The 11,813-nt window shown below is 47.4% G+C and overlaps 1 protein-coding gene across 1 annotated transcript in view; it reads right to left on the bottom strand.

The window, feature by feature from the left end:
- kcnn3 (potassium intermediate/small conductance calcium-activated channel, subfamily N, member 3) overlaps positions 1-6,120 on the bottom strand; it is a 34,137-nt gene extending 28,017 nt beyond the window's left edge. The window contains exons 1-2 of the mRNA XM_037454306.2: positions 5,912-6,120; positions 4,228-5,303 (exon numbers count right to left, since the gene is read on the bottom strand). Of these exons, the coding sequence (XP_037310203.1) occupies positions 4,228-5,277 (1,050 nt within the window). The 5' untranslated portion in view covers positions 5,278-5,303; positions 5,912-6,120. The remainder of the gene's footprint in view (positions 1-4,227; positions 5,304-5,911) is intronic.
- Between the last annotated feature and the right edge of the window lie 5,693 nt (positions 6,121-11,813).

Here is an 11,813-nt window from a genome sequence, read left to right on the forward strand (position 1 = left end):
TGACTGTGACAGAGACATATGTGTGCACATTGCATTTTGTTCTTCATGGTGTTTTGAAAAAGAAAAAATAACATAACCACTAAGAATTCTTGATTGTAATTGGCTGGCAGGGATCCGTTAGTCTCTAGTAGATAGAAATGAGGCGTGTGGACGGCTGCACACTTGCACGTGTACAGCAGATGCTGACTCGACGATTTTCTTTCTACGATATGTGGCAGAAACTCTCTTTGTTGCATTTGACTGAAAAACAGTAAAAGGTTTTATTCAAGAAATATTTTAGCTGCAAATGGATCACCTTCCTCCGCCCAGCCCCATTTAAGGGGAGCAGCAGTCAGTGCTCGTGGCCATGCAGATGCATGGGTTGGGTTTTGGTTATAAATATTTTAAATTGTTTCTCTGACCAACACATTTTCTACATTTTGGACGGGGGAGGGGGGGGGGGGGTATTCTTGCCAAGAGTTAGACAAGTAAATCGATACTGCATTAATGTCCTTGCTTAATATACCAAGCTAGCTTCAGTTTAGCATTAAGGGGAAACAGCTGGCCTGCTTTGTCCGAAGAGCAGCTGTGTTGCCACAGTGAGGATACCGATACCGTGACATTTACTGTGCATGTTTGAATGGGGGGGGTGCGTGTGTTTAAGTTTGTGGATTCCACTCTTGTCCAGCTGTGCATAAGTGTGCGATAAGTGTGTTGATCAATGGCTTGGTGGAAAGCATGCAGAGATAATGAGCTTTTTGGAGACAAACTCGCGCACACACACACACACACACACACACAAAAGTAAAACTTCACATTCACAAAACCAGGTAGTTTCTAGTCGAGGGTTTTCCCCAGTGGTCCCCACCTTCACCTCATTAACACGTATGTGAGAGCAAATACACGTTGCTGACCAACACATCTCTCACAAAGTGTTGTTTAACGCCTTTAAAGGTGGATGTACGTGTGTGTGTGCGTGCGTGCGCGTGCGTGTTGGAATGAGTTTGCCTTGGGGGTCTCTCCCTGTCAGAGCCATGGCTTATTGCAATCAGTCTCCAGGGAAACAGGCGGTAGGCAGAGAAACCATGTCACCTCACTAGTATACACACACACACACAAGCAGGTGCATCCACCAGTACTAACATGACAGAGTTCACTTTGTGTAGTCTATAGGTGTGTAGAAACATAGAATGTGGCGTATACCAGCATGGTTAACGAGTGGACGGTTTTGCGAGGATGCAACTTCTGACACGCCAACGTCGACCAACTCGGTCACACATACAGCGAGAGGCAGCCTGGGCTGAAGAAAATGAGCTCATTTGTCCCTCTTAGTAGCAAGACCCGTGGGATCTACCGTCCCTCAGAAGTCTGATCTAAAAGATGAAGGGACAGTGGAGTGGAGGAATAGAGAGGAGGAGGTAGACGAAAGGGGGATGTGTGGCGTAGAAGTGCAGAGATGGCTGATGGCTCCTTCAGAGCACACGGTGGCAAGTTGGTGAGTTTAATTCCCCGGTGATCTTAGTGTACAGAGAAAGGTCCCGAAAGGTCCCCAGTAAATGTCAGTAAGAAATTTCATAGATAGGGCATGGAGGCCAGGGAGGAAGAGGAAGCGGAATGTGGGAGATGTTGAGGGCCTGCAGAGATGGAAATGTCCCCCTGGGGGGGGGGAAATGGAGGCGTATTTAAGGAGCGCCAGGGGAGAAATAATAACGCTCCCTGTGAGAAGTGAGTTAGAAGAAAAGGAAGAATGGAAGCGAACGCCGCTGATCATCTGTGAAAGTCTGTTCGTCCCTCTGCTTGTGCACGCGCACAAAGCCTTGTCGTGCACATTGAGGTGTCAAGTGTGTGCATTGACAGTGTGACGACAGCTGTGCCTCCCCTCAGAATAGCCACGTTCTACAGCAGGCCTGGGACGGGGCCCTCTGGGCGCCACCAGGCCCTTTGTGAAATGATCTACTGATCGAACAGGTCCAAGGTGTCCTTAGATAGAGACACATGTCCCTCCCCTTCAACCTGATCTTAATAGAATCAATAATAGAGGCTCATAATAGTGTTTAAAGGCATCAATCTGATGCGTTTGCAGAGTAGTATTTTGCATCGCTGCAGGGGATTCAGGTGTCAGAACTTTTTTTTATCTGCGTCAAAACTCATCGCGCTGATCTCAAAAGTGGCCTTGATGATGGACTTGGAATCCAACAGATTAATTAGCGAAAGCAGAAGCTATAATACAATGAATGGAACGTTTCAGCTCAAGTATGTGCTGAAAGGGTTTGAAGATACATCTGCTTAGTACCTACATCCACAGTCAGGAACACTACGTCCTTGTCTGTTATCCTCCGGCCCCTTCTTCTTCTTCATGTCTCTCTCACACACTCACACACACACACAAAACCATCCTGTTTAGTAATTTCCAGTCTCACTTTTTGGTAGCAAGATCGATTAGACACACATTAGGCATACAGCGATAATACAGACAGACCCATACACCTCCAAATACACATATTTCAAAGACCATGCGGTATGGCAGACAGTGCATGTGTGGGTGAGGGATTTTCAATAATCAATATGCGAAATCATTCAAGTTCTCCCACCGACTGGTTTAGAGCACTGCATGAAGCTCTGCACTTTCCTCTCTGCCGCTTTCTCATTATATTTTCCTGCCGTTCTCCATTTCATCCTCACAATCTCAATAGTCATTTTTCACAACAACCAGCGAGCTTCTTTCCACCTCAGTTATCTAAGTGAGGGCTTGAACTATCTGACAGAACTCAACCCAATGTGCAAACCATGGAAAATAATCTATATATAACTTGGCACCCGGGATTTACAAAATGAGTTTTGATGAGGTTTTGCACCGGCCTTTGTAACTTCTAAACCCTGACCGCAGAATAGTATGTTAATGCAAAGACATTAACATACTATTCTTCCTCCAACTTCCTGTCAGAACTAAATTCTTTAATAAAAATTGGTTAACCAATATAGACTGTGAGCACCGGCAAACACGTGGCGCAATCCACAGCTGTCAATCAATTCTTCTGCTGCCCGACTCGGATGAAGAGCGTATTGGTTATCGCTTAAGAACCTAAATATTGTTTTTGATTATGGCCTGTCCTTCATTCTCTTCTTCTACAGCCTTTCATTTCTCACCCACTCTCTACCGATCACACTCCCCCAGTTCGACGCCCACTGGAAGAGCAGTGGAGCAAAGGGGGGAGAGAGAGAGAGACAGAGGGGGAAGAAAATGCATAAAAGGGACAAGCTTTGAATAGAAAAAGATGTGAAAGAGCGGAAAAAGTCTTTTGTCCCCCTCGGGGAGGAGAATACGTTGACTGAAAGGAAAAGAAAGGGGCATTAGAGAAAGAAATTTCTACCATGAACTTTCATTAATAAATAGAAATAGCCTGCAAAAAGCTTTTCATAAACGAGCGGGAACTAAAGGCAAAGATAAAAAATGAGAAAACAGTTGGCAAAAAAAGAAAAAGAAAAAACAGGTATCAAATGGAAAGTAGTAACAGAGAAAGAAGGCGATGGAGACGAGAGACACTCCCAGCTGGCCTCGTCCCACAGGCCACATGTAGACCTGTGCTCTCACATGATCCCAAACGCTCCCACACGTGACCAGCGATCCATGCAGGACAAGCCGTAGGTACGCCCTATTATCTAAAGAAAACCAAGAGAAGAAAACCTAAAGGAAAGGTGAGCTCATGGCTCACTGGGACAAACACACACACACACACAACTAAAATAAACCGACAACAGCAGCTGGGGGCAGATTCAGCTTATTACACCTCATATTAAACAGACAAATGAGATCCTGGCCTGCTGCTGATAATCTGCACCCCCGTGTCCTTTGCAGCGCTGTATTACATCATCCAGAAGCAGCAACTGTCGAGCCTGGTCATAAACGCACACACATGAGTACCCAGCACCCATTGTGAATTAAATGATCAACTGGGGAAAGCTGACTCTAATTATCTTGCCAATCACGTGTCCAAGACACCTGACGATTCCAAGTCGTCTAAAACACCTAAAATAAGGGTTAATGTTGAGTTTCATCTATGTAGTGAACCTACACCTGAGCGCGTAACCCGAGTGGATACAAAACAAATGACATCGCTATGACATCATCGGGGTTATTTACTCCTCGCGAGGGAAAGAAAACATGATGTCCCCGTGGGACGGGCAAAGGGACCCCAAAGGGTCTATGTGTGAAAGTCCTGTTTAAGTGTGATTGGCCTGTCCCCTCACCTTGGTGTACACGCCCCACGACAGCTCCGTCTCGATCACCATGACGACGATGCCAAACATCCCGAAGATGAGGGCATAGTCGCTCAGCCTCTTCCTCTTCTCGAACAGAGCCCTGCGATGCCCCAGTTTATAACCAATGTTTTGGTTCTTCCGTTTGGAGGCCTTGGAGGTGCTGCCCCTGGCCCCGGACCCCACCGCCCCGACCCCCGCCTGCCTGCTGCCCCTCCCCGGCTGCGCACGCCTGCTCTCCACCAGCGCGTGGTTCTGGTGATAGATGGACAACTGGTTAGAGGTGGAGTCAGTGATGTCATATCCTGCTCTGGGGTACGGGGAGTCTTCTTTGGACGAAATCACAATCTCCGGAGGGCTCTGAATGAGGGGTGGATTGGCAGAGGTCGGGGCCACCAGCGAGGTGGGCGGGGCTTCCCGCTGCCGGTCGTGGCCCCCGGTTGCCGTTGCCCCGGCAACAGCGGAAACGCCGCCCTCTTTGGTTTCGCTGCTGCTGTCCGATTCAATGAGGTTTCTGCGGGAGGCGCTGAGTCGGCTCAGGGGCTTCATGACCCCGCCCGTGTACTTGCAGGAGCTCATGGCGATCTCCGTGAAGGGGTTACTGTCCCTGCGGTGAACCAAAGGGCTGGCCTGTCTGTGTTTGCAGCCCCTCTCTCTCTCCCTGTCCCTGTCCCGCTCCATTGAGGGCGAGTGGGACGAGTAGAACAGGGCGTTGTACACCGGGGAGTTGTCCCCGCTCAGGCTGTGCTGCGAGCCCAGGCAGGAGGAGAGCGGGGTGCTGGTGGGGTGCAGCGCGTTGGGGATGGGTGGGGGCAGAGGCTGGACTCCAGAGGGCAACTTGGGCGCGGCAGAAGACGGGGACGGGGTGCTGCCATTCAGGCGGTCGAGGCTCGACCCGCCCAAGTGGTTGGAATGGTTGGATCCCGGCTGGTTGCCTGTGGTGGAGGGATGGGATATGCTGCCCAGAGGAAGGAGGAAGCGCTGGTCCTCATCCTCGCTCCCTCCTAGCAGAGCCAAGCTCAGAGAAGGGGGAGGCTCCATGGTCACGGACGTGGCCACACGCCGGTCTGCAGGCAAACACAAGACAAGAGGAGAGCCGGGGATGAACAGAGAACACCGACGATTCATCATGACAGCAGCAAGGCAGACAAGGCAGGCGAGGGGAGGGGAGGGGAGGGGGGGGGGGGGGGGGGGACAGTGATTGACAACGATTAGTTAAAAACAAATTAGGGTAAGGACTTTACTCTAAAAGCTGGATATGCGTGACAAAAAAAAGGGCAGCAGAGTGAAGAAAAGTGGACCTAATGGGGGCTATTCCACGAGTCACATTCGAGTCATTCCCCCTCACGCCGATTCCCAGTGTCCTCTCCTCCTCTCACGTCCCTTAATGTCTCAATCTTTCATCGAATGTCATCTTTTTGTCACAGCTGACGTTGTAGCCAGAAGCATGGTGCAGATCCTCGGGCGTCGAAAATGAGACGGAGCTGAGGGACTAAAGAATAATAATTCCCCATCGTAGCAGAAGAGAGAAGAACAGTGACGGTGTGCTCAAATCAGTTAACCATAAGTTGGCTGCATCTGATTGATTCCCCCCCCCCCCCAAAAAAAATAACCTACTTTCAGTATGATATAACCAGACACCTTCACGGCCCCCTCCCGGTCTGTTCCCACCTACCTCTTCTCTGTCGGTCCCTGTCCCCCAGGTTAGTTGTGTTGAATCACTGGCTGGATGAAAATAGACCACCACACTTTTTCTTTTTCATGTTGTCACGGCCATCCCATCATCCTTTTGTTGTTGTTGCTGCTGCTGCTGCTTCTTCGCCTCGTCTCAGTCATTCATTCATCAAGTCCCTCCACAGGTTACCCCCACCTCCCCCCCCCCCTCCAACCTCGCTTGCCCCCAGAAATTGTGCGTCGCTCGCGGACGAGATGTTGCCTCCGCGTGCGCGCTCCACCCGACGCGATCGGTTGGTTTTCTCTCTCAATGGACCACCGGTGATCGCTCGACGGCGCCCATCTCGACTTGCTCAGCGCGAATCGGCTCGAGGTGAAGAGGGGTACTCCGCGGGGACCGGATGGCATCGGTCAACCTGTGGCTGCGCGTCAAAGGATGAGCGGAGACATGAAACAAGACGAAAGAGGCAAAGCCCGCAAAGCTGGACGTCGAGTAGGAGACACGGGCGCAGGGAATCCTGTGATTTAATGTGGAGCTCCGCCGACTTCCACTCACTGTGTCCCCGGATCCGTCTCTCACTCTCTCCTCCAACTTGTCTCCCTCTTCCTCCGCCTCCAGCCGCGCCGCTCGTTTCCATTGGAGGGAATCAGAGGAGCGCAATGAGCGCGCAGAACAGGTGGCGCGGCTCGTCAGGTGCGCCAAAACGAAATGTCCACCGAATTGTACCCGGGATATCTATGGATCTCCTTCCTATTTTGATTCGTTCGGTTTTTGTAAATTAGGAGTCGATTTGGTGAAAATGGCACTAGTTAAAAACAAAGGCATGGTGAGAAGTATTTCGTAGCAGAATGTGCACACTTATGTGAATACACAAACAACTCCAACACACGACGAGGATTGTGGTGGAAGCACCTGCCCACTTCTCTGGTTTTATGATTGGTAAATACAGGAAATACTTTTAATTTGTTAACGGTTTGGATTATCATAAAATGTATCGTTATGGACTCATAATACAATTATTTCATTCCTTATCTGTTTGTGCGCAGCTATTTGCTCTTGCAAGCATGAATGAAGTTGCATTAGACGTGATTATTAGTCCATTATTAATGCCTTAATATACACTTGATCAAATCAATCAAAATATAATTAGCAAAATATGAATGCTGTGCCAATTTTCATCTAACTTTTGAAATGTAATTACTGGCAGACTATTACCTTTATAATTCTAACTTGATGATGTTTATACAGAATAATCCTGCATAATTAGCACACAGAATTGTTTGCTGGGCACGCTGTGTGCACAGAATTGGATAAGCACTGCATTTCTATTGTCAGACATAAAAAAAGACGTAAAGACAGGCATTTTTACAGATTTCCCGCCATGTAACAGATCACCCAATACGTCAATCAATCAAGATAATACACTGGATTGATTGATGAAAATAATCGTTAGATGACCCCACTCAAGGAATTAATACAGCGTTGAGGAGTTTTAAAACACAAAGTAAAGAAACGTTTTATAATTGCCCATTTTCAAAGCCGCCACTGTGGATAAAACATGATCAGGCTAAAAAAAAAAAAAAAAAGCCAAACCCTGCCAATGGAAATCAAGATGAAGTGCACTAATTGGTGTTCATAAATGGAGAAAACGTCCTGTCTGCGAATGGGAGTATTTAAATTGGCCTTCAACATGTTGATGGTGGGTCTATTGGTATTTACTGTGATAACGGCACAATGGCAAAGAAGCCGAGGGAGCTATATTAATTCACTAATGCATAGAAAATAGTGGTTTGCTTTCATATATTCAGAATGCTCATTTTCAGGCAGCAGTTTCTTCACAGCTGAGACAGAGCAGGAGGTTCAACAAACACAATACAACAAAGGACAGTAAATGAAAGAAGAAAAAAGAAAAAGAAAAGGTCTGCCAGATGTCCAGGGGGTCATTAGGACTGACAGAAAATAGCAACGGTAGCAGTATATGTTTCGCTGGGCTTAATGTTATCGACAGAGGTTAGAGGGCAGGAGAGAAAGATGGAGAGTTTGGAGCGATGACAGCGTGGGGAGTGACAGAGGAGTAATGATGGGCCCTTTCAGTATAAAGGTTGCGTACAGTTCTGTCCTGCAGCCTACGTCAGATGTATGGTGTGACAAATACGGGGCCGAGGAAAGTGAATAATTGAATACAAAGAGGAATAATGAAGTGGTACGGCAGTTGCTATGCCAACCGTGAAGTACACAGAGTCCTTTTTATATTTTCTAGTTTAGAAAATCAAAGCTTGACTGCAGGAAAGGATACCCGCGTTCGTCGATTTCATCTCCCAACCACCTGCGTTGTGCCTTCAGAGTTTTTTGTGGTCTATACAGTAGTGTGTAGAAGGTGTGTGTAGATTGTGAAGAGGAGGCACATATGTGAAAGGATTGGACCCTCCCTCCACCACACATCCTCCTGTACAATGTTTGCCAGAATACATACATCGCCCTCGGAAATGAGTAGTGGAATCAAATTGGAGTAAAATTACCTTGAAGCTGTACTGGTGTTGCTTACTACATAAAATAACTCCATAAACTACTGTCCGACTGAACAACAAGGTCAGTCGACGAAGAAAAGAAAAAGCAGAAGCAGATTTTTCTCTCTCTCTCATGCTCCAAAACGGACAGCTGTTACCAGACATATGATGAATGTCAGAGAGGTGATGAGTGAGTACATTGCGTAGCTGCATGGCTCTTCTTAACAGACCACTGGACTGCCCCCCCCCCCACACACCACATTAGACATGCCCTCTCTCTAAACGTTGCCTATACACCGGCTCCATTGTATCCGAATGGCTCAGATTGCATTAAAGGGGCCTGGGAGCAGCGCGGACCGAACCCCCAGCATAAAAAGCACGCAGCCCTCTGATGTGACGGCCTGAGATATCCTAATCAAATACAGGGAGTGGGAGACTGCGGGGGGGGGGGGCGGGGGGCAGGCAGTTGGAGAGAGAGGTGTTGAAAAGGGGGGGAGTGAACGGCAGAGTTGGCAGAAAGCTGCGGGGAATGCGTCCGCTCTAAGGTGGCGAACAAGAACATCTCGCCTTCCAAAAAAACGGTGTGCATCCAATGTAACACACAAAGACCTCATCACACACACACACACACACACACACACAACGCCCCTGCTTTATAAACATGATATACATGTACAAGACATAAGCGGAAACGGGGTGCATGGAGCCTGCTGACACCTGTCTTTCTACTTTTAGCCCTTTAGGCATGTGATGGTTGGAAAAGCAGGTGTATTAATTGACATTGATGATAGATGCTTTCCACTTATGGAGTACCATGGAATCTTGGCTGCCTCACTGTATACTGGAATAGCTCACTGGGACACTCAATGGTTCAGAGTCGTTGCTAATTTGATTAATTTCACATTTGTTTTTCCATACTTTGACAAGTCTAAATGTCTGCTGTGATATGGTCTATACGTGTGCTTGTCTGAGATGGGTAACAAGCGTTTCACTGTGTCAGCATGATCTGCAAGTGCAAGCGAGTGTTTTGTGTCAGCTCTCTGCACACTAAATGACACCAGTCAGCAGACAAGTGCCACTGCTGTATCTCCACTTAAACACACTTATTTATGAAACTTTAAAACGGTCAGGTTCTTAGTGGACGACTATTCCTGAAAGAGACGACACATTGAATTATCATAAGTCATGGTTCTCTTGATGTATAGGTGGCAGGGTGTCAAGGTCTCAGTGTCACCCTCGATTGAAGAGGCCAATCGGGGAGGTCCGTCCGACGGATGCGAGCAGCTGTCCTGATAGTAACATTCAGATGTGCTTGGGGGGGGGGGGGGGGGGGGTAATTACAGCTTCAAAGTGTCAGCCTGATAGTGATAGTTTTTGCCGGAGAGATGACTGCAGGCGTCACGAGTCAGCGGCCTTCTATCTCTCAGCTAAGTGGGAATGCCCGATTCGTGCCAAACTTTATATAACAAAATAGCGTTCTGCAGATAAGTTGATTCACTAGATGTCGCGTATTGTTCTGAATTCTGAACATTAATAAAATATGAAACAGCCATTTTCAATGTGAAGATCTAGTGGGCCAGTTTGCACCTGAACAGAGAGTGAAGCTGCTCTCCCTCCGTGTGGGTTGTTATCCGAGCTTCTCCTCGCTTTGTTCACTCTGCCGTGCCTCCTGTGCACGCTTTCATGCACCTCGTGTTTGTGAACCACTAGTGCACCCGGCTCCATGTGTGCGCGACAACCGCCCGCCGCAATGTTTAATTGGACAAATACACCCCACAATTGGCTCACCCTCCTGACCAGACCACAAGCGTACACCAGGCGTGCTTTTTACACTCACAGGTTCCACTGACATGGTCTCATTTGAAGGCAGATGGCTGGCCTATTTTTCTGCAATATCTGTGTAAACATCATGTTGACGCTTCATGAAAAGGCCTGGAATACCTGCGTCTGTGGACGCGGAGCAGCTGCTCGGGGCCTGCGACGCAGTCATCCGTGTGAGTAGTTCCATTAGCTGTTAGTTATTAGCCGAACACACCGTCAAAGAGAGAAAAGTGCTTTTCTCCACCACGGCCACGTGCGTGTGCGTGTGTGTGTGTGTGTGTGTGGGGGGGGGGGGGTCGTCGACTAAGCACTCTAGCTGTGTCACCGCTTGCTACCAAATGGCGGCCGGTTAAGATGTGCGTGAGGAATCCGCGGGCAAGCGTTTAGCAAAAAGGTGTTTTGAAGAAGTGAGTGAATGCAAGCGTGCAGCTACAAACCCTCAATGATAAAGGAAGAAGAATAAAGGATGAGCTGTGGACGGACACACAGGTGCACATTCATTCAAACCAACTTGTGGAGCAGCAGCAGATAGAAAATAAAGAATAGGTGATAGCACAGGCAACATATGATGGACATGATATCCTTCCTGAATTCAGATTTCTGTTATGAAAGTATCCAATTATACGGATTCTACAGTATTTTCAAAGTAAATCAGAACACACATCTCTATGAATCCATCGTGATTGAAACCATCCCCTCACTGCTGCACACAGACCTCTTGTTTTGCCCACAAAAAGGAAACCTTCTTAATTAGTTTCTTAGCTCAAACTTATTTGTAGGGGTATTCCTCAATCTTAATATCATAAATCATAATTAGCAGTGGGATTCAGCCCCCTCTAATGAAACAAGCGGTTTGGGAGGCATTAACAATACCATAATTTACAAAGACCCTGTACTGATTGGCTGGCAATACTGTTGCCATAATCCTGTCCCTTGACAGAGACAATAGCTGCTAAACCAGAGACAATACCGGATCTAATGCTACACTGAGCGGATTCACAATTAAGACACTGAATATCACTATTTGTTCCCAGTGAGACATCACAGCCAATGACAACTCTGTGTTACTGCATCGCATTCACACTGCCAAGCGGATTAAACACACACTAACTACCCTCTCACAGCGAATGCATGTTTTCTTCCATAGAACAATCTTTGTATCTTTTGTACATCACATCCCTGCTTACAAAATCTACCCAAATGGCCTATTGTTCATGCCTTTATCTTTACATATCTACTTTTGATGCTAATTGCTGTGCACAATGTTAGTTGATTCAAATGTATTCAAACTACTCAAGACTCACACCATCTGAAAAATTAAGGACAAAAATGTACAAGCTTGAAATGTAATCAATTTAAGCAGCCTACATAATACAAGTCTCTATTTCACAGATAAAAAGAATGTCAGTAGTGCAGTCGTCATGAAGCCTTTCTACACATGCACTCACCCATCCTCCCGGCCCAGGGTAGGGGACATGTTTCCATCTGCTGATCCTTCGGAGCATTGCAGGAGGCCGCAATGGACCCAAACGCCACCCTGAGAAAACACAGCCCCTGCAGTAATAATTTGCGAC

Source organism: Pungitius pungitius, chromosome 11, assembly GCF_949316345.1.
Source record: "Pungitius pungitius chromosome 11, fPunPun2.1, whole genome shotgun sequence".
Lineage (NCBI taxonomy): Eukaryota > Metazoa > Chordata > Actinopteri > Perciformes > Gasterosteidae > Pungitius > Pungitius pungitius.